This window comes from Schistocerca nitens, chromosome 2 (genome assembly GCF_023898315.1).
Source record: "Schistocerca nitens isolate TAMUIC-IGC-003100 chromosome 2, iqSchNite1.1, whole genome shotgun sequence".
NCBI lineage: Eukaryota > Metazoa > Arthropoda > Insecta > Orthoptera > Acrididae > Schistocerca > Schistocerca nitens.
The window spans coordinates 925,219,034-925,240,308 of NC_064615.1; the positions used below are offsets into that span (position 1 = coordinate 925,219,034).

At 41.2% G+C, this 21,275-nt stretch overlaps 1 protein-coding gene across 1 annotated transcript in view; it reads right to left on the bottom strand.

Moving 5' to 3' along the window:
* Nucleotides 1-21,275, bottom strand: part of LOC126235454 (Down syndrome cell adhesion molecule-like protein Dscam2) — a 289,196-nt gene that overhangs the window by 113,119 nt on the left and 154,802 nt on the right. The window contains exons 12-13 of the mRNA XM_049944177.1: nt 11,201-11,353; nt 984-1,099 (exon numbers count right to left, since the gene is read on the bottom strand). Coding sequence (XP_049800134.1) covers nt 984-1,099; nt 11,201-11,353 — 269 coding nt within the window. The remainder of the gene's footprint in view (nt 1-983; nt 1,100-11,200; nt 11,354-21,275) is intronic.

The following is a 21,275-nucleotide window of genomic DNA, read 5'->3' on the forward strand; positions in this document are numbered from 1 at the left end:
ACCATCGCAGGCGCTCCTGTCTTGATGCAGCATCAAGGGTACCCGCAGCTACGGTCTCCGAGCTGATAGTCCATGCTGCTGCAGACGTCGTCGAACTGTTCGTGCAGATTGTTGTTGTCTTGAAAACGTCCCAATCTGTTAGCTCAGTGATGGAGACGTGGCTGCACGATCCGTTACAGCCATGCGGATAAAATGCCTGTCATCTCGACTGCTTGTGATACGAGGCCGTTGGGATCCAGCACGGCGTTCCGTATTACCCTCCTGAACCCACTGATTCCATACTCTGCTAACAGTCATTGGATCTCGACCAACGCCGTCCAGCAATGTTGCGATACGATAAATCGAAATCGCGATAGGCTACAGTCTGACCTTCATCAAAGTTGGAAACGTGATGGTACGCATTTATCCTCCTTACACGAGACATCACAACAACGTTTCACCAGGCAACGCCGGTCAGCTGCTGTTTGTGCATGAGAAATCGGTTGGAAACTTTCCTCATGTCAGCACGTTGTAGGTGTCGCCACTGGCGCCAACCTTGTGCGAATGCTCTGAAAAGCTAATCATTTGCATATCAGAGCATCTTCGTCCTGCCGGTTAAATTTCGCGTCTGTAGCACGTCATCTTCGTGGTGTAGCAGTTTTAATAGCCAGTAGTGTACCTTGCGCGGGACATGGGAACCAGCCCATTATTTACCTAGTTCAGTGTGGGTAACTGTCTAAAGTGCGTATCCAGGCTGTGCGGTATGCCGACCCCTATTCATCCGCCGATTGAATTCGATCCGGGGCCGCCACGCCTCTCCGAATCCCGGAAGCGGCCTATTACGGTGGTCGGATATCCAGGATGGTATTACGTGATCAGACTGTACATCACTAAAGTGAGTGCTAGTACTTTCTTCTGCCGAGGCCTTCAGTTACAGAAATAGATATGCCAGCACTGTTACAGTATCTAGGCAACAGGTCGTGAGTCAGTGCCAGCGGGCTTACCCGTGAGTCCAGACGATGGCGGGCCGAGGTCGGCCCACGGTGAGGCAGGGCAGGCTGAGGCGGGAGCCGCGCGCCGCGTGTACCACACCACCAAAGGACGCGACACGCGCCGGCACCTGCATAATACAGCAGCCACGCAACACAGTGAACATCGAGAGGAGAGGCTAGTCACAGTGCTGTTAACCACAAACTGATACCAAGAGTAACATCACATCTCGGCACTACCGTATGTTGTTATGTTATCTTATTTTAACCAGGGACCTATGGTAGAAACGATGGAGGGGCCACGTCCCCGCCGCAGCCGCAGTGGTCCGCAAACCCACGACGACTACCGCAGTCCACTTCACCCCTCCGCCGCCCCACACCGAATCCAGGGTTATTGTGCGGTTCGAACCCCCCAAGGAACGTCTCACACCAGAAGAGTGTAACCCCAAATGTTTGCGTGGTAGAGTAATGGTGGTGTAGGCGTACGTGGAGAACTTGTTTGCGAAGCAATCGCCGGCATAGTGTAGCTGATGTGGAATAAGGGGAACCAGCCCGCATTTGCCGAGGCAGGTGGAAAACCGCCTAAAAACCATCCACAGACTGGCCGGCTCACCGGATCTCGACACAAATCCGCCGGGCGGATTGGTGCCGGGGACCGGCGCTCCATCCCGCCCGGAAAGCCGTGCGTTAGACCGCACGGCCAACCGAGCGGGCGTCTCGGCACTAAGTGAGCGCATAATCGCATTTACACTTTGTGAACGATTATCCGTATAACTGACCGGTTAGTCATCCTGACGCAAATGAAGGCTGCCTACCTCTTTCTTCTACATGCAACAAGCCTAATTGTCACTTCTTCATATAATTGTAGTCCAAATTTAAGAAAAATTAAAAAGCTGTCATTGTGTATTCATTAACAGATACACTCCTGGGTCAAAAGTCGAACACAGTGGATCAAGTATTACAGTTACAAAGTGCGTAGACGTTTCGAGACAGTATAACTCATGGCGCGCAAATTACCCAGATTATATTCATCCAGTATCTGTGCATGAGAACACTTAGTGACAACCAGTAAACTTCACACATAATTTCAAACTGTTTGTAAATTTTGGCTCGCTGAAACCTTTCGCAAAATGATGAAACACTTTTTCGATTCAATTTTGTTAGAACAATGAGCAGGCTTTCATAAAGTAAAATCCTATGCCAACGATGTTATCACACTAAAACTAATTGTACAAACAGGACAAAAATTTAGTTAGGAAACATATCTAGCATTTATTATTCATATTCTGGTCAGTAATGGAGAAAAGAGGTTACTCCAGACAGCTGATGAAAGTGTGCCAAGACTTATATAAAAACATCAAATAAAAATAGGCTCTGCAAGAGGCTGACACCACATGTAGAAATGAACGAGGGAGTTAGACAAGGATGTAGTATGTCACCAACAGTGTTCAACGTGTACATCGACGATCTGGTCGGGGAATGGATGAGTGACAGAATGCCTCAAGGTATAACAATCGGAATAGGCAAATCTATAAATAAAATGCTTTTTGCCCGACGACCAGGTAGACGTAAAGGGCAGTGAAGTCAAACTACAAATAACGGTGCTTGTATTAAACAATATGAGCCTAAATTAAAACCTAAAGTTATTGACAACTAAAACAAAAACAACTGCTTTCTTAGTAAAACACCTATAAGGACCAAGATTATCATCAACAACATAATAACAGAACAGATGTTCCATTTCCAGTATCCAGGCTGTGACATGTGGAGCAGATAGTTGGACATGAGACCAAAATATCTAAGTTAATTTGTAACATCATAAATTAAGTTCATTGATCAGTAAAATGCTATACAAGAGAAGACAAAAAACGAAGGTACAGGAAAACAAGTGGGGATACAGCCACTAACGGATAAACTAATCCAACGAAAGTAGGCTTACAAAGAGTCCCTATTGCGTATATCACGTCAGGCATACAATCCAGTTGGAAGAAGGAGTGCCGGCCGTTGTGGCCGAGCGTTTGTAGTCGCTTCAGTCCAGAACCGCGCTGCTGCTACGGTCACAGATTCGAATCCTGCCTCGGACATGGATGTGTGTGATGTCCTTAAGTTAGTTAGGTTTAAGTAGTTCTAAATCTAGGAGACAGATGACCTCAGATGTTAAGTGCCATAGTGCTCAGAGCCATTTGAACCATTTTTGAAGAAGGAGTGTGGAAATATTTAGGAAGAGATGGTGAGGCCGGAATAGACCACATGGATGAGCCCTGAATTGGCATAAAAAGGAGGAAGAAGTTATCGCTACCTACAATTTCGTCGTTCATGCAGTGAAACTTCAGCCTCAGAGAACACGTTTTAATTTATTACTGCTTTGGTTCAAATGGCTCTGAGCACTATGGGACTCAACTGCTGAGGTCATAAGTCCCCTAGAACTTAGAACTACTTAAACCTAACTAACCTAAGGACAACACACACATCCATGCCCGAGGCAGGATTCGAACCTGCGACCGTAGCGGTCGCGCGGTTCCAGACTGTAGCGCCAGAACCGCTCGGCCACCAGCGGCCGGCTATTACTGCTTTACTACGAACTAACTACACTCCATAATTATGTCGTTATATGTCACAGATTTCTCGAAATATGACATTATAAACATTGAGGAACATGAAAAAGTAACTTTTCTTTTTCTTCGTCTGTGGGCTTTCTTCCTGTAAGTTTTACTAAAATTAAAAGAAAAACTAAAGAAGATACGAAGATATGGAAATGTATATTACTAAGCTTTGACTTTTTTTGTAGAATAACCAGACCATTTAAGCTGTTTTATGTGTATGAGTTCGATTCCTTAAAGAACTTGGGTTCTCGGGTTACTGGTACAATATCTATGCTGCTATTAGTGTTCGTCTTCGTCTTCCATACCAAAACGCTGGGACAAGTGCGGCAGCAAATTACAGAATAGCTTAAAGTATTCTCTAACATATCTACACAGGGTATTACAAACAGCGAGTATTTACTAGGGTGAAAGTACACGATAACAGATACGAAAAAATCCCAGGAAACATATCCCTGCAAAAGAGTCGTTTGCGAAGGGTATTACAAACAGCGAATATCTAGTAGGGAGAAAGTATACAATAACAGATACGAAAAAATCCCCGTAAACATATCCCTGCAAACGGATCGTTTGCGATTTAATTGCCACTGACTTAAAACTGAAAATTTCCGTGTGTTTGTCATACATTCATTTCTTCGCTGATTTTGTAGAGAACCTCCTCACCAGAACACCTAATTTTCAATATTATTCTATAGCACGACATTTCAAAAACTTCAGATTTCTTCTGTTTCGCTTTCCCCACAATCCATGATCCGCTACTACACCATGGTTTGCTCCAGATGCGTATTCTCACAATTTCTTCACCAAATTATTGCGTATGTTCCATACTAGTAGACTTATTTTGGCTGGGAATGCCCTAATGGCCTGTGCTAGGCTGATTTTTATGACGTTGCTTCGTTTCGATAAGTTTCTCGATTTTCTCATTCCTGCTACTTCTTATCACTTTCGTTGTACTTCTTTTTAATGTCAGTCCATATTCTGTACTCATTAGACTGTTCACCCCATTCCATAGCTCTTGTAATTCTTCTTCACCTTATTTGAGGATAGAAATGTCATCAGCAAATCTTATCACTAATAGGCTTTCACGCCGATTTTTAAATTCACTGTTGAACAGTTCTTTTATTACCGTCTGTCCCTACAGCTTATCACTATCTCTGTCACAATTTCGAACATCTTGCAATTGTTTACATTGACGAACTCTTTTTTTTCCATACCGACGAATCCAATGAACCTGCCTTCATTTTGCTTCAGTCTTGCTACCATCATCAAGCGCAAAGCCAGAAATACCTCTTTGGTGTTCTTACCTTTCCTAAAGCCAACAGTTCGTAATCTACCAAATCTTCAAGTATACTGTTCACTCTTCTGTATATTAATCTTGTCAGCAACTTAAATACATGAGCTATTATACTGACTGTGTTTCAGTTCTCCCGCTTATCTGCTCTTGCTGTAATCGGAATGGTGTGGAGCTTCCGTTCCTTTCTTTTAATTACACTGAAGGTGGTTTCGACTTTTCTATATGTTCAGTCAGTCTTTCGGACCATTTCTTCATATTTTTCCAGGAGACATTTCATACGGCTTCCCTGATATTCCTGTTTATTTCGTTCCTAAGTGATTTACGTTCCTGCATTACTGTCTTTCCCTGAACATTTTAGTGCTTCCTTCTTTCTTCGATGTAGTGAATTATTACCTTCCCTTTACCTGCGTCTGTCCGTCCAACTTCTGTGAGTGCCCTTTTTATAGATGTCCAATTTTCTTCAGCTGAACTCCGTCCTGAGGTATTTCTTATCGCAGTATCGACATATTTCGTAAACTTCAAAATCGTCTCCTCATTCCTAAGAACATCAGTATTCCACTTACTTTCACACTGATTCTTCCAGACGATACTGTCAGTCTTCAGTCTATACTTCACATTACTGAATTGTGAGCTGAGTCTATATCTGCTGCTGGGCACGCCTTACATTCTAATATCTGATTTTGGAAGATGTACCTGACGATAGTGCAATCCTGCTGGAATCTTCACATGTTTCTGGGCCTATCACAAGTACACATCCTCTTCTTGTGATTCTTGAACAGAGTATTCGCTATAACTAGCTGAAGTTTATTGCAGAAGTCAATTAGAATTTCTGTTCTCTCATTCCTACTACCACTCTTTCTTAGCTCCTTCCCCTGCATCCGCATTCCAGCTCCCGTGATTATTAGATTCTCATCGCTTTTTTGTAATGAATTAATCGTTGATTGTCTTTACATATTTTATGTATCTTTTAATGCCTTTTCTATTGTTCTCAAGCGTTTGTTTGGTATTCCGATGAGAACAGCCCTATCACTGAGCAGTTGTCAGTAATTAAGCCTCTGTCGTACTTTCCTGTTCATAATGAATCCTACTCACGTAATATTATCCGCTGCTGTTGATAAGACGCTATATTCGTCTGACCAGAAATCCTTACCTTCTTTCTGTTTCACTTTATGAAGTTAACTGTATCTAGATTGAGCCTTTGCATTCCTCTTTTCCCATTTTTTTCTGTCACGTTCAAACTTCTTATATTCCTCGGTACGTCTATTGGAATGTTACCCTTTAATTAGTTCAATTAGTTCATACATTTTTTTCTCTTGGTCACCTCCCGGGGATCCGAACTGGGGAGTAATGATGAATATTTTGCCAGTGCAGAGATTATTATCAGTTCACCTCTTAAAGTACAGACCACATATCCTGTGGATAGACCTGATGTATCTTTAGTGCAGTAGTTTGCTATGCCTTGTTCATCCACATGTCCTCGATCGTAGCTGATTCTTCTGGACTTTAGGGGCAGTTTACCACCCCAATGGCAAGGAAGTTCCCAGACCCTCCGTCGACTCCTCCTCCCTGTTTCACAAGACCGTTGGCAGGACGAGATCGAGTTCTTATGCCGGAAATTTTCAGCCACCATTGGTGAGGGTTTTTATAACAAAAATTTTTCAATTGGTAATTAAGGTCCACGGGTTCACCATGTCCTAGCTTACAAGGAGAACACGGCAAGTGCCTTAACCAGATTTCCCGCAAACTTCGCTCAATGGGAAAGGGGTCAAAATAAGCGAAAACGTATTTCACCCTATCCGTAGATATTCGGCCTAATATGAGAAAAAGACGGTCAAAATTTTCGAACTATTTTATATGCCTCTTAGCAAGTACATAGTTCAACTGGTGCAGTGGCACGGTGACCTTACGATTTTGCACCATGTGTTCGAAACTTAATTATTATTTTAATATTTCATTTATTTACCCATGTCCGTAGAAATTTACTACACAAACGTTTTCCTATGTATACTGAAATAATGTTTTTCCTCATTCGTATACTAGTTACACTACTGGCCATTAAAATTGCTGCACCAAGAAGAAAAGCAGATGATAAACGGGTATTCATTGGACAAGTATATTATACTAGACCTGACATGTGATTACATTTTCACGCAATTTGTGTGCATAGATCCTGCCAAATCAGCACCCACAACAACCACCTCTGGCCGTAATAACGGCCTTGATACACCTGGCATTGAGTCAAACAGAGCTTGGATGGCGTGTACAGATACAGCTGCCCATACAGCTTCAACAGGATACCACAGTTCATCAAGAGTAGTGACTGGCGTATTGTGACGAGCCAGTTGCTCTACCACCATTGACCAGATGTTTTCAGTTGGTGAGAGATCTGGAGAATGTGCTGGCCTGGGCAGCAATCGAAAAGTTTCTTTATCCAGAAGGGCCCGTACAGGACCTGCAACATGCTGTTGTGCATTATCCTGCTGAAATGTAGGGTTTTGCAGTGATCGAATGAAGGGTAGAGACACGGGTCGTATCACATTTGAAATGTAACGTCCACTGTTCAAAGTGCCGTCAATGCGAACAAGAGGTGACGGAGACGTGTGACCGGTGGCACGCCATACCATCACGCCGGTTGACACGCCAGTATGGCAATGACGAATACACGCTTCCAATGTGCGTTCACCGCGATGTCGCCAAACACGGATGCGACCATCATGATGCTGTAAACAGAACCTGGATTCATCCGAAAAAATGACGTTTTGGCATTCGTTGACCCATTGTCGTCGTTAAGTACACCAACGCAGGCGCTCCTGTCTGTGATGCAGCGTCAAGGGTAACCGCAGCCATGGTCTCCGAGCAGATAGTCCATGCTGCTGCAAACGTCGTCGAACTGTTCGTGCAGATGGTTGTCGCCTTGCAAACGTCCCCATCTGTTGACTCAGGGATCGAGACGTGGCTGCACGATCCGTTACAGCCATGCGGATAAGATGCCTGCCATCCCGACTGCTAGTGATACGAGGCCGTTGGGATGCACCACGGCGTTCCGTATTACCCTCCTGAAACCACTGATTCCATATTCTGCTAACAGTCAATGGATCTCGACCAACGCGAGCAGCAATGTCGCGATACGATAAACCGCAGTCGGGATAAGCTGCAATCCGACCTTTATCAAAGTCGGAAATGTGATGATTCGCATTTCTCCTCCTTACACGAGACATCACAACAACGTTTCACCAGGCAACGCCGTTCAACTGCTGTTTTCAAGCCGGCCGGGTTGGCCGAGCGGTTCTAGGCGCTACAGTCTGGAACTGCGCGACCGCTACGGTCGGAGGTTAGAATTCTGCCTCGGGCATGGATGTGTGTGATGACCTTAGGTTAGTTAGGTTTATGTAGTTCGAAGTCCTAGGGACTGATGACTTCAGAAGTTAAGTCCCATAGTGCTCAGAGCCGTTTTTTCTTTGCTGTTTGTATATGGGTTGGAAACTTTCCTCATGTCAGCACGTTGTACGTGTCGCCACCGGCGCCAACCTTGTGTGAATGCTCTGAAAAGCTAATCATTTGCTTATCACAGCTTCTTCTTCCTGTCGGTTAAATTTCGCGTCTGTAGCACGTCATCTTCTTGGTGTAGCAATTTTAATGGCCAGTATTGTATATGTTTGGCGAATATATTAAAACTGGAAAAGAAAAAAATAAATAAATGACTGAAAAAATAGTTTGAAATTGTTTCCGATTAAATTCTAGTAGAGTAACTTGATTCATAATCAATTGCAAGTGAAAGTTTTCGGTGAAGTCATTCGTTGTGCATGGTCTGCCGCGTAATTACTGGCAAGACGTGAAATCTTCAGCAGTTTTAATGACATTTCTTAACCGAGTGAGTTTCATACGAAGAAATGTTCATGTGGGAAACCTGCTTTCACACGATGTTCGTGGTGTTCGGAACTTCTATATTTTGAAAGCTTCTACGATCGGTATAATTAAAGGGAATGCACCAGATATTCCTAAAGAATAAACAAAAGAAGAATTAAGAATTAATGCAAGAATTGATTTAACAATGAATATGAGAATTTAAAAAGGCACACGTGTAGCATATAATAAATGAATGATAGCTACTGCGAAACCTAGCTGTAGCTTTATAGCCAATATAATAGCCTTTTATCCCCTTACTAGATACGAATCAGTCTTGTAGTAGCCTTCTACGAACATGGATAGATAAATGAAAAAAGAAACAATAATCAGGTTTAGAATACAGGACGCTGAAGTGCGAGGCCCAGACGCCCACCTCTGTGCTTGCGCTTCATATATACAGTCAAGCTCTAAAAGACATATAAAGTACCTCAAAAACTTTGAGAGTCGTTTCCTTAGAAACGGTCGAATATCTCTGGATATACCGAGAGAAGTGTTCACTTGTTTTGATCCCTCTTCCACTAATCAAAGTTTCTAAGAAATCGGTTTATGGCACTTGCCGTGTTCTCCTCGCTACTACTGTACCACGGTACTTGTTGCAATTTGTTCTCCAGTTGAATTTGATAAAGAAAATGTTCCACGTGTCGCTTTTGACATTCGATAAAATACAATGAACGCCTCTGCTTTGAATTATGAATTCTTTCTTACACCTCTGAATAATCTCGTAAGTCTTGATAACACGGCAGTTCGCTACTCCAGAGCTCGAATCGTGTCAGTGGCTGTGCTACACTCGAAAAACCCCAGGCAAAAAATTACAGCGTATGCAGCTCAGGTGATTAGCTCCCCATATCCATCCTTGGTCATGTTCTAGCCTTAGAAGTCGTCTCATATCGGTGGAAAAATGTGCCTGTGTCCCAATATGTATTCCCCACATGGGGGCCTTACGCGAAACTGGAGCTCATTTAGATGGGCGACCTATGCAGAAAGATTTCAAAAACATGTGTACTGGTTACGACAATCTTTCATACTTTAACATGATGCTTAACACATCTCGTCTTTCGTGAAATATGTAAGAACTCTATACAACAATACATTAAAGTAATTAACATAACACTTATTGTTTCCTATAAACACCCGAAAAGAAAAATTGAATACAAAGGTGATGCCGTAATGAAATGTTAAATGTATATGTATCTCTTTGCAAGAAGCCTATGTTATATCGGTATTGTATGTATATCTTCGTACTGAGTTCAGTTATATCGGTGAAATTCTAAGCATTTCCGTAGAGGGAGTCTTTAGTGGAAAGATTATAAAAACATTGTTGTTGCTGTGGTCTTCAGTCCTGAGACTGGTTTTATGCAGCTCTACAGGCTACTCTATCCTGTACAAGCTGCTTGATCTCCCAGTACCTACTGCAGCCTACATCCTTCTGAATCTGCTTAGTGTATTCATCTCTTGGTCTCCCTCTACGATTTTTACCCTCCACGCTGCCCTCCAATACTAAATTGGTGATCCCTTGATGCCTCAGAAGATGTCCTACCAACCGATCCCTTCTTCTAGTCAAGTTGTGCCACAAAGTCCTCTTTTCCCCAATTCTATTCAATACCTCCTCATTAGTTATGTGATCTACCCATCTAATCTTCAGCATTCCTCTACAGCAACACATTTCGAAAGCTTCTATTCTCTTCTTGTCCGAACTATTTATCGTCCATGTTTCACTTCCATGCATGGCTACACTCCATAGAAACACTCGCAGAAACGACTTCCTGACACTTAAATGTATACTCCATGTTAACAAATTTCTCTTCTTCAGAAACGCTTTCCTTGCCATTGCCAGTCTACATTTTATATCCTCTCTACTTCGACTATCATCAGTTATTTTGCTCCCCAAATAGCAAAACTCCTTTACTACTTTAAGTGTCTCATTCCCTAATCTAATTCCCTCAGCATCACCCGAGTTAGCTCGACTACATTCTGTTGCCCTCGTTTTGATTTTGTTGGTGTTCATCTTATATCCTCCTTAAAGACACTGTCCACTCAGTTCAACATGAAAACATAATAAAATGTTAACTTCCACCATACCAAGATCTGCGTACGTTGGTTGCGTTTGGCTAAATTTATATATAGATAGCGTCAGTCGCCCCTAATCGAGATAAAAGGATCAAAGGCGTTGAGATAGCATTTCAATCGAATAGGCATACGACTACTTAGGAGTAAAGCCGCAAACTCCACTGAAGAACACCAATTGTATATATAACATCAATCATACCTGTTGTGGCTGAGTACAAAGTACGGACCTAATGTACCTAGTGGAAAATGAAATCTGATACTTGGCATCACACTCAACACAGGAAGACATAAGACAGGCCAGAGGACACAGTGAAATGTTTCCCGTGCGCCTGCGCTCTGCAGCCTCTTTCCGAGACGCGGCTCACCTGGTCTGAGGGCGCCTGCACGACGGGCCGGCTGGGGGCGCCCTCCCCTGCCGCTGTGGCGGCCGTCACCCTCATCTCGTAGCGGTGCAGCGGCGCCAGGTGCGACAGCCCGTAGTGAGTCTGGCCCGCCGGCGCCTCGAACTCGTCCCGGTGCTGGGGCAGCAACGGAAACCATTTAAGACCGGGTAGCTCCGCAAACAGTTTCGGCCACAAAACTATGAAAACAAAACTGACTAATACAGTGATTCACGAGTGTAAAACAAACTGTAACGATTGTGGACTAGTTCACATAGCACAGTCGGGAGGGAGTTCGAGGCTCGTTCGTGTGATCATTTCGATGATGCAAGCAGTAGCGCATTAGGAAAACCCTTGAACCCAGAAGCATAGGTCACATAACTGGAAGCGCTGAAATGTTGCACAGGACTCCAAACGAACGTGCTTTAAACACTCTGGACGACTTCGAAATTTTTACGCAGAAAAGTAGGGATCCATAGAAATATCTGAACTAAAAAGTGAACTCAGTTTTAAGAGGCTCTTTGTAATTTTTCGAGGAGTGCACTGAGTATTAGTTACTGAGTCCGCTCCCGAAAATCATGCGCCGCACCTTCCCACCTGTCCGCTGGGTCGGCGGAGCCATAAACCACCAAGATACAAATAGGTCAGTGCCATGTTACGCTACGGAAGCAGTAAACGAAAGTAGGGCTCCTAGTGTCCTGTCAATGCGCTTCGAATAAGGGAAGATGTTGTTGTGGTCTTCAGTCCAGTGACTGGTTTCATGCAGCTCTCCATGCTACCCTATCCTGTGCAAGCTCTTCATCTCCCAGTAGTTACTGCAACCTACATCCTTCTGAATCTGCTTAGTGTATTCATCTCTTGGTCTCTCTCAACGACTTTTACCCTCCACGCTGCCCTCCAACACTAAATTGCTGATCCCTTGATGCCTCAGAACGTGTCCTACCAACCGATCCCTTCTTCTAATCAAGTTGTGCCAAAAACTCCTCTTCTCCCCAATTCTATTCAATACCTCCTCATTAGTTATGTGATCTACCCATCTAATCTTCAGCATTCTTCTGTAGCACCACATATCGAAAGCTTCTATTCGCTTTTTGTCCGAACTATTTATCGTCCATGTTTCACTTCCATACGTGGATACACTCCATACAAATACTCTCAGAAACGACTTCCTGGCACTTAAATCTGTACTCGATGTTAAGAAATTTCTCTTCTTCAGAACCGCTTTCCTTGACACTGCCAGTCTACATTTTATGTCCTCTCTACTTCGACCATCTTCAGTTAGTTTGCAATCCAGATAGCGAAACTCCTTTACTACTTTCAGTGTCTCATTCCCTAATCTAATTCCCTCAGCATCACCCGAGTTAACTCGTCTACGTTCCATTATCCTCGTTTTGATTTTGTTGATGTTCATCTTATATCCTCCTTTCAAGAGACTGTCCATTCCGATCAACTGCTCTTCCAAGTCCTTTGCTGTCTCTGACAGAATTAAAATGTCATCGGTGAACATCAAAGATTTAATTTCTTCTCCATGGATTTTAATACCTACTCCGAATTTTTCTTTTGTTTTTTTATTGCTTTCTCAATATACAGATTGAATAACAGTGGGGAGAGGCTACAACCCTGTCTCACTCCCTTCCCAACCACTGCCTTCCTTTCATGTCCCTCGACTCTTATAACTGCCATCTAGTTTCTGTACAAGTTGTAAATAGCCTGTCGCTCCCTGTATTTTACCCCTGCCACCTTCAGAATTTGAAAGAGTGTATTCCAGTTAACATTGTCAAATGCTTTCTCTTGGTCTAAAAATGCTAGAAATGTAGGTTTGCCTTTTCTTAATCTAGCTTCTAAGATAAGTCGTAGGGTCAGTATTGCCTCACGTATTCCAATATTTCTACGGAATCCAAACTGATCTTCCCCGAGGTCGGCTTCTACCAGATTTTCCATTCGTCTGTAAAGAATTCGCGTTAGTTTTTGCAGCCGTGACTCATTAAGCTGATAGTTCGGTAATTTTCACATCTGTCAACACCTGATTTCTTTGGGAATGGAATTATTATATTCTTCTTGAAGTCTGAGGGTATTTCGCCAGTCTCATAGATTTTACTCACCAGAAGGCAGAGCTTTGTCAGGACTGGCTCTCCCAAGGCTGTCAGTAGTTCTAATGGAATGTTGTCTACTCCCGGAGCTTTGTTTCGACTCAGGTCTTTCAGTGCTCTGTCAAACTCTTCACGCAGTATCATAACTCCCATTTCATCTTCATCTACATCCTCCTCCATTTCCATAATACTTCCCTCAAGTATAGTCCCTCTATATACTCCCTCCACCATTCTGCTTTCCCTTCTTTGCTTAGAACGGGGTTTCCATCTGAGCTCTTGATATTCATACAAGTGGTTCTCTTTTATGGCGCGAAAATCTGTATTCTAGCTTTGTGAAATACAAGGGTTAGAAGATAAGAGTTTCAATTATGGTTTATCGGTGTCCCTCAAAGTCATATGGTAAAGTGCAAGTCTGGAAAAGTTTTTGTTACCTTGTAAACTAATATATTCCCAAAATCTCAGTTTAAAAGCTTTGACTAACTTTTCGTAGCGGGGGTTCACAGTCACGTAAAATTTTGTAAATGAAATTGCGGTCGCCTTTTAACTGTATCATTGTGTATTTGTAAAGTCTAGTACCGCAATTTCGACTCTGTGGGTGTTATTAAGTGGAAAAAATAGTGCTTTAGTTCACGTCAAAATCATATGATATAGAGGCTGGCTTCATTGCAGATGATTACGAGTTCTTGTGTGTTTTTCGGTCGTTGAATGAAGTTGTAAGTATGTTGTTCATATTCCGTGTGATTTTTCCTCACGCCCGTTACACTGAGTGACATAAATGATTCCACATTTGTTTTTATTACATGTAAAATAAAAGGTGGTTTAGTTGCATGTTGTTCTGTAGACTCACGTATATTTGTTCCTACTTAATAGTCCGTCAGCTAGTCTGTCGATTTAAAAGCAATGTATGTATATTGCTCGTATTCTACTTTATTTTTGTTCTCTTCCGTAATGGGAACTCTGGAGTTTTCACTGGAATGCAAGGTTTATTCTTTTTCATTCATTTTTCCTACAATATATATTTTGTAGTATCTGTTAATAACGCGAGACCACATTTACAGAACTACTGTTGCATTTTTAGCAACTGCTAGAACGAATGCTCTAGTCTCTAAGCAAAGCGTAGTATGTGGCATGAACTAACACGATTCAAAGCAGAATTTCATACTCATTCCGTAGCAAAAAGTTGAGGACCAGTTCTTTTAATAGCTGCTAACATGGGGTTCTTAAATTCGAGAATGTACGGAAAACGGATGCAAACAGAATGAAGTAGACTATGCATAATATACTCACAAACGTATTCTAATCGAGCACATAAAAGACACGAATTCCTTAGCAGGAACAAACACACAGGAATCCACGGAACATCACGCAAGGAAACCAGCTTCTGTTTCACAAGGAACAACAACAAAAATATAATCATTTACCCCACGGCATATTGCAAAAGTAAGAAAAAATGAGGCAGAATAGAGCCAACATATTTGCAATGTGATTCAAAAATGCAGTACAGATGAACAATGCGATGAAACCAGCTTCTATGTACAAAAATATGAAAAGAAATATGGAAGGCTTTTAAGCATCCAGTAAGAAAATGCTACGAGAAAGATTTGTTTAACGCTTGTGTCCACATTGGGTGACCTTTACAAGTATTAAAACCAATTATTCAGGTGTACTTAAACTATGTACACAAGCCTCACTATACCTCATTTGCATCTTTATAAGTGTCCTAATACAAGCAAGGTTAAATAGTTTCAAAGAAGAGCATTTAAATGGGAACTAACGTAATGCACACTATAATCTGCATTCGGATTACCCAGGTAACGACGTACCTTCGTTGTAGCAAGCGTGAAGGGCACAAATAAAATATCTTATGTTATTTGTTGAATGAATACTATTACTGTTAGTTAGACAACCGAGTAATAATACAACAGAGATAGTGATAATATGTGGAAAATTATGTCAGTTTTATGCTACAGGTAGCACACTAAATTACTTAATATTATATAGCTACAAAATGTTGCTGCTCATTACAATGGAAAAATAAACCTGAAATTTTATTTATTCACAAAGTCCAAACACAGTTGTAATGATATGCTCATCACTTATTGATTTCTTACATTTCTTGCAACATTATCTTGTTTTCCTCTTCCTTGTTTGGATTCAGATTTGCAATTCTTCAAAAACCAGAACTATAGCTCCACCTGTCGTGTACTCAGTACCTGATTTCAAGGAAAATTTTCTCAGGCAATTAGGTTTTGATGATCTAGAGATGATGAAAGGAATGGCGAAGTGTTTTCCCAGATTCAGTAGAAGCATTCTGCCTCTATGAGTCACATTTTTTGCTTCAGGACTGTTTTCTTTGTAGATAAAGTATGCCGCTATGTAAGCAATATCCAGAATGTTGTAAAAAACCCTTGTGGCCACCTTTGTGTCCTCCTTTTTACACTGTAATAAAAACACAGCTTGTCCACATTATCAATTCCCCCTTTTGTGCTATTGTAATAATGTATAATTTCTGGCTTTGAAAGAGGCTCAGAGGTGGATGTATCATAATGCATTGTGGGTAACATTAGAACTGCTTTCTTCTTCTGTGGAACATATGAACACAGAAATATCTTATCTTCACTGAATGCAAATATAGATGACAGTTCATGGCGTAAAGAGGAAGGCTGCGTTTCTGACGGTATATTGGGCTTGTTTCTTTTCACAGTACCAACTACGGAAAAACCCAAGTCATTAACAGCTTTGGCTAATGGTATCTTTTACTACCCTCTCCCTTTGATTAGTTTCTCTTTCGCAAGCAAATTTACCTGTATAAATTTTGCCAGTTATTAGATAAGAATTTCGCGAGTCAAACCCACCAAAACTACAAACCATATTTGGCTGCCTTTGAGGTCACATATTGAGCAAATCTAGTCTTTACTTTATAGGGAAATAGCTTCTCGTCAACAGTGAAGTGATTAGAAAGCACACAGTTTTTACGAAGATCTGAACTTAGTATTTCAAATATGTCAGACATTGCAGCAGCTTGATCGCTTTTCAGACGTTCAGCCGTAGTGTTCACATTGTCAAATCTTAGAAATCTGCTTATCTGCCAATAAATGTCGATGGATAATCTTGAGAGATACAGTGGGAGTGCATGTGTTCTCCACATTTCCTTTGTACGTTCAGTGTTAGAGAATCGTACTTCAGCTGTAACCAGCATACAAGGATACGCATCAAATTCTTCAGTTGTTAATGGCTTCAACACTTTCATTGCTCCTTCTGAATCGATGTTATAATTTGTGAATACCTGATTTTCCTTCCGGCGGGTATCACGTACTATATTATATCACACATTTTTCTGTAAATATGCTCTTGAAGGTTTCTTTGATAGAAAAATGTTTTGTTGTACGTGCTGGAACAGCCATTTCATGCAAAATATTATACTTTAGCAACTTTCTTGTCCCAAAAGGTTCCTTATGCCATTTAGTTCCACCTTTACGATCTATAATGCCTGCGAAAGACACAATCGCATCACCGTTTTCGTCAGCTCCGTCATTTTCATTGCTGCTATTATCATTGTCTCCATTTCAACTTCAATATCACTACAAGCACCAATAGCATCTCCAATATCTGTAGCTGCAGCATATTCCTTACCCGGAATCCACTCGTCTGTAGAATCTTTGTCACTGAAATATACTGCATCATCCTCTTGTGTATCAATAGTAGACAATAACTTTATAATATATTCGTCTTTCTCTTCATAGCTTAATCTGCCGTACTCAGATTTAGAGAGTGCCGGTTTCTCATCTATGAGAATGCAGAATTGAGATTCACAGTTGCAAAGGACACACAACGATGAACATTTCATAATGATGTGCAACAGTAGCAACAGTAGCCAACAAGAATTAAGATTCCTCGTTGCAGCGACGTTGTATATACCCAGAGATAAGAAATCCATTGGGTTATCCCAGTAACCCGGTTGTAGAACAAAGTATAATTTTCTGAGCGCGGACTCAGTCGGTAACTTACAGAAGAGGCTTGGAAGCGAATCAAGGTCATGTTATTAGGAGGTTTCGCTGGATGACGTCTTGACTGGCTGTACAGCAAGATGCAGCTATCTTCCAAACTATCTCAATTTAGTAATTACATTTTACTAATTTTCAGCCTGTTTGAGCGAAAGAAAATATGTTCAATAGTAATGTTTTTATGCAGAACTTGGATACATGTGATTGTAAAGATTTAATGAAATCTGGTTGTCATACTTAAGTAACCACTTCAACTTGTTGCTGACACCTGAAAAAATCTTACTTTCTGAATGAACCACTGTATTAATTTAAATCCAATTGTATAGCTGAACATCGAATTTTTATATCTCTAAACAACGTCTGCCAATTTATAACTATGAACTAATAAAAAGAAATTAAGGCACTGTCCCCACTATGTCGCCACCTCTCGGCCGTCAGTTGTATTTGTTAAGAAAAATTAATAAGACATAAAAGATTGAGCCAAGATGAGATATAAATGAGGCATAAATTTTGTTAACTGACACTGAGCTTTGTTTTACAAGTTCTAAGTTTTGGTGAGTCAGCTACTTAAAATTTTTGAACCTATTAAGTCTCCGCCTTCTGTAGGGCGATAATTTGTGACGAACACCTCTCATTCTTCCTTTAATGTTAATTATAAGTCAGCTGATGGCAGTAGCCGAAACGAAAATATTAATAAAGTGAAGTATTAAGCGATGCAGACGATTTTATGCACAAAATACCCCCAATGATCACATATTCATTCAGGAAATTTCTTTTCTTTACTGATAAATTAAAATTAAGTTGCCATCCATATGTGTGAGCACAGCTGCATTGCTATGCTGAAGAGCTCAAGTATCAAAGTCTTAACTCAGTTTATAGCACATTACTCAGAAAATGAATAGATAGAGTACGTAATGAAGAACCACTAGAAGAATGGACGAAGATAGAAGTCAATAGTAAATATTCATTTGACGAACCTGCTGAGGCATTCAGGAGTACCCAACCTTGCTCTAGAAGGGGCAGTGGGGTGGATAAATTGTGAGGGCAGGGGAAGACGCTTTGCGCAGATGAAGATATTATTTATTTCTGCAGTTACTTAACACAGAAGATTAGGAAGTTCAGGTCTTCTCCAACATCTAATCAGTCTTCTTAAGTGAATACACATTAGAATTTGTGTGGTATATGAGCAGTATGTAATTATATAAAGATTGATATAAATAAAAATAATAACAATAATACATATATAGTACTGTAATGAATATTCAGACACTAAGAAACATCAGTCTTACTCACATTAAGGAGGAGTGACATCTAACAGTAACATATGACAACACAGCACAAGGAAATGACTGCTTAGACGTAGAGTAAGAAATAATAGGTTACGATTAGCAGAGGTGATGGAAAGAAGAAAACAGAAGTAATGAAGGACGAGGAAAGCGTATGTAACTGGACACGAGATACTAGTTTCTGTTGGACAGAATGAAATAGAACTAGGTTTTGCCGAATGTGAAGCTATGCCGAGGTTAAAAGATAAAGCTTTCATCTCCTCTTGATGGAATGGAGAAACAGATGGAAACAAAAAAATTGTGTTACGCAAAGATACAGCCGAAGCGCTGGACGCAACCCCTCAAATATTGCAGTTATGGAATGATCGTACGTATCTGATAGGAGAGGAGCGGTACTGAGGACACCAAAGAGTAAAAAGCTGATTGAGTGAATAGACTGTTTGAAAATGACACAACCTATCCTGTTGCGTCCAACCTCAGTGAACATAGGAAGGACTGTTATGGCCGAACAACCCAATGCCGTACATGTGTTTTATTCAAGCGTTCATCATTTGCTCGATTCTGAACTTTTGTCATTTGTGTCCTGCTGAACTATACCAAAGTTGTAAGTAGTTGGCTGGACTAAAATTTATTTTAATTTGAGATCTAAAAATTTTTCTAATTTTATGCATTTTTAGGCAACACAGAGATTTCCTGCATGCTGCAAAATTCGTTCTTTCTACACTGAATGCTGAACCGAAATTATTATTTTTAGGGAAGGCAGTGGAAATGGCTTGAGAAGTATTGGAAGAAATCTGGCACAGTAATGTCCCTTAACAACATTTGTTTTGGTATGAGGATGACCTGTGACTTCTTAGGGTTTACTTCAAGACCCCGATTTTGTAGTTATCGTGATTCTGAGCAAAGGCAGCAGCAATGTTCGTAGGGCAGGCACTGAGGTACAACTAGACGTCGCCTACACACAATTTGTAGTTACCAGAGTGAAGCACAGATGAAATTTCATTGATATACAAAGAGAAAAGGAATGAACCCTGTCAGAAATAATAAGGTATAATAATACAGGCAGTCATCAGACACGTTTGAAGCCAGATAATGGTTTCAAAAGATACAGTAACGCAAAGAGGCATCAAACGAGTTCAAAACCAGATAGCAGTTTCAAAAGAGTTCATTATCCTTTAACATAACAATCATGAAATATTTAATATCCACCAGGCTTCCATGCAGTGCCAAATCCACCTACCAGAATTAGCATTTTCTTCCCAAGTGTACTAATGTCATCCACCCTTCTCCTATTGGGATACTCGGCCTTCCGTAATTTTTTCTAATCCTTGAATGAACTTCTATGGTTCACCAAACATCCATCCACTTGGCTACGTGTCTCACTCATCTCCATTTCGTTAATTTTGTCATCCCTACAGTCTGGTTCTAAATACATTTGGTCGTTTGCTTGTTTCTTCTAGCAAGTCCCAGCATGCACCACTCCATTGTCTCCCTGAACAGCGTTCAAATATTCAATAACACTGTCATAATTCAAAACTACTAAAACAACCTGGTTTTAAATATTGTAGCTTAGCACGGCAGAATATTCATAGTTCAGAACTTGTTCAGTTTTCAGAAAAAAACTCTCCCGTGCAATTTTTATTCATCTAAAACTTGTTTTCGTGTTCATTTGGTCTTTTTCATCTGGCTTAGATACGAAAACTCGTCACATTGTTATATGATTTAATCATTAACTTGAACAACCTTCCTTCAATAAGGGGTTTACCCATTAATTTATTCATAGTTTAATTAAGTTTTTCCGTTCCTTCTTGAAATTTATCTTTGTTGCAGGGGAAAAAATTCAGCGTTTAAGGGGTCGTTACGAACACAAAAACCTATACTACAGAGCACACGATGGAGGGAAGGAAATATGTAGAAGGGAATCGTGATCAGCGGCGTTGCCTTCCTTTTTCCGACGTCTGCAAGATTTGTCGGCGGATGCTCCCAGATACCAATGCTTCATTCAGACAAGTTGCCCTAAAGGATTAACAGGAAGGTGCGTCGATCATATTTAGGGTTGGTACGATGTATGGATGTTGAGTACCCTTCAGTCAAAGCTGCGGTGAAGCGCTGGTCTCCCCAGACGATAATGTATGAGAAATCCTCGTCCACCTGTCGAGCACATGCCTCTCAGGTGAAACATGCAGACTGCCGCTACTCCTCATAACGTAATGGGTGGCCGCAGCACGGCGCCGTGGAAGTTTGGGACAGGTGTGTGCAGCAACTTAAGTACCACACAGTGGACATCATGCTAAGCAGAACCCAAGCGTGTCCATTGAACGGGGACTAGCATCACGCTACTGAACTCCACTTAGCAGCCAATTATAATTTCAAATGTGTACATGTATCTGTAGTTTCGAACACATTGTCTTCATTTTGATTATTATTTTATTTTCATTTTACAGTACATTTAGTACCTTAGTTTCTAAACGTTTCTTCTTTCATTTCATGTTGTTGTTGTTGTTGTGGTCTTCAGTCCTGAGACTGGTTTGATGCAGCTTTCCATGCTACTCTATCCTGTGCAAGCTTCTTCATCTCCCAGTACCTACTGCAACCTACATCCTTCTGAATCTGCTTAGCGTATTCATCTCTTGGTCTCCCTCTACGACTTTTACCCTCCACGCTGCCCTCCAATGCTAAA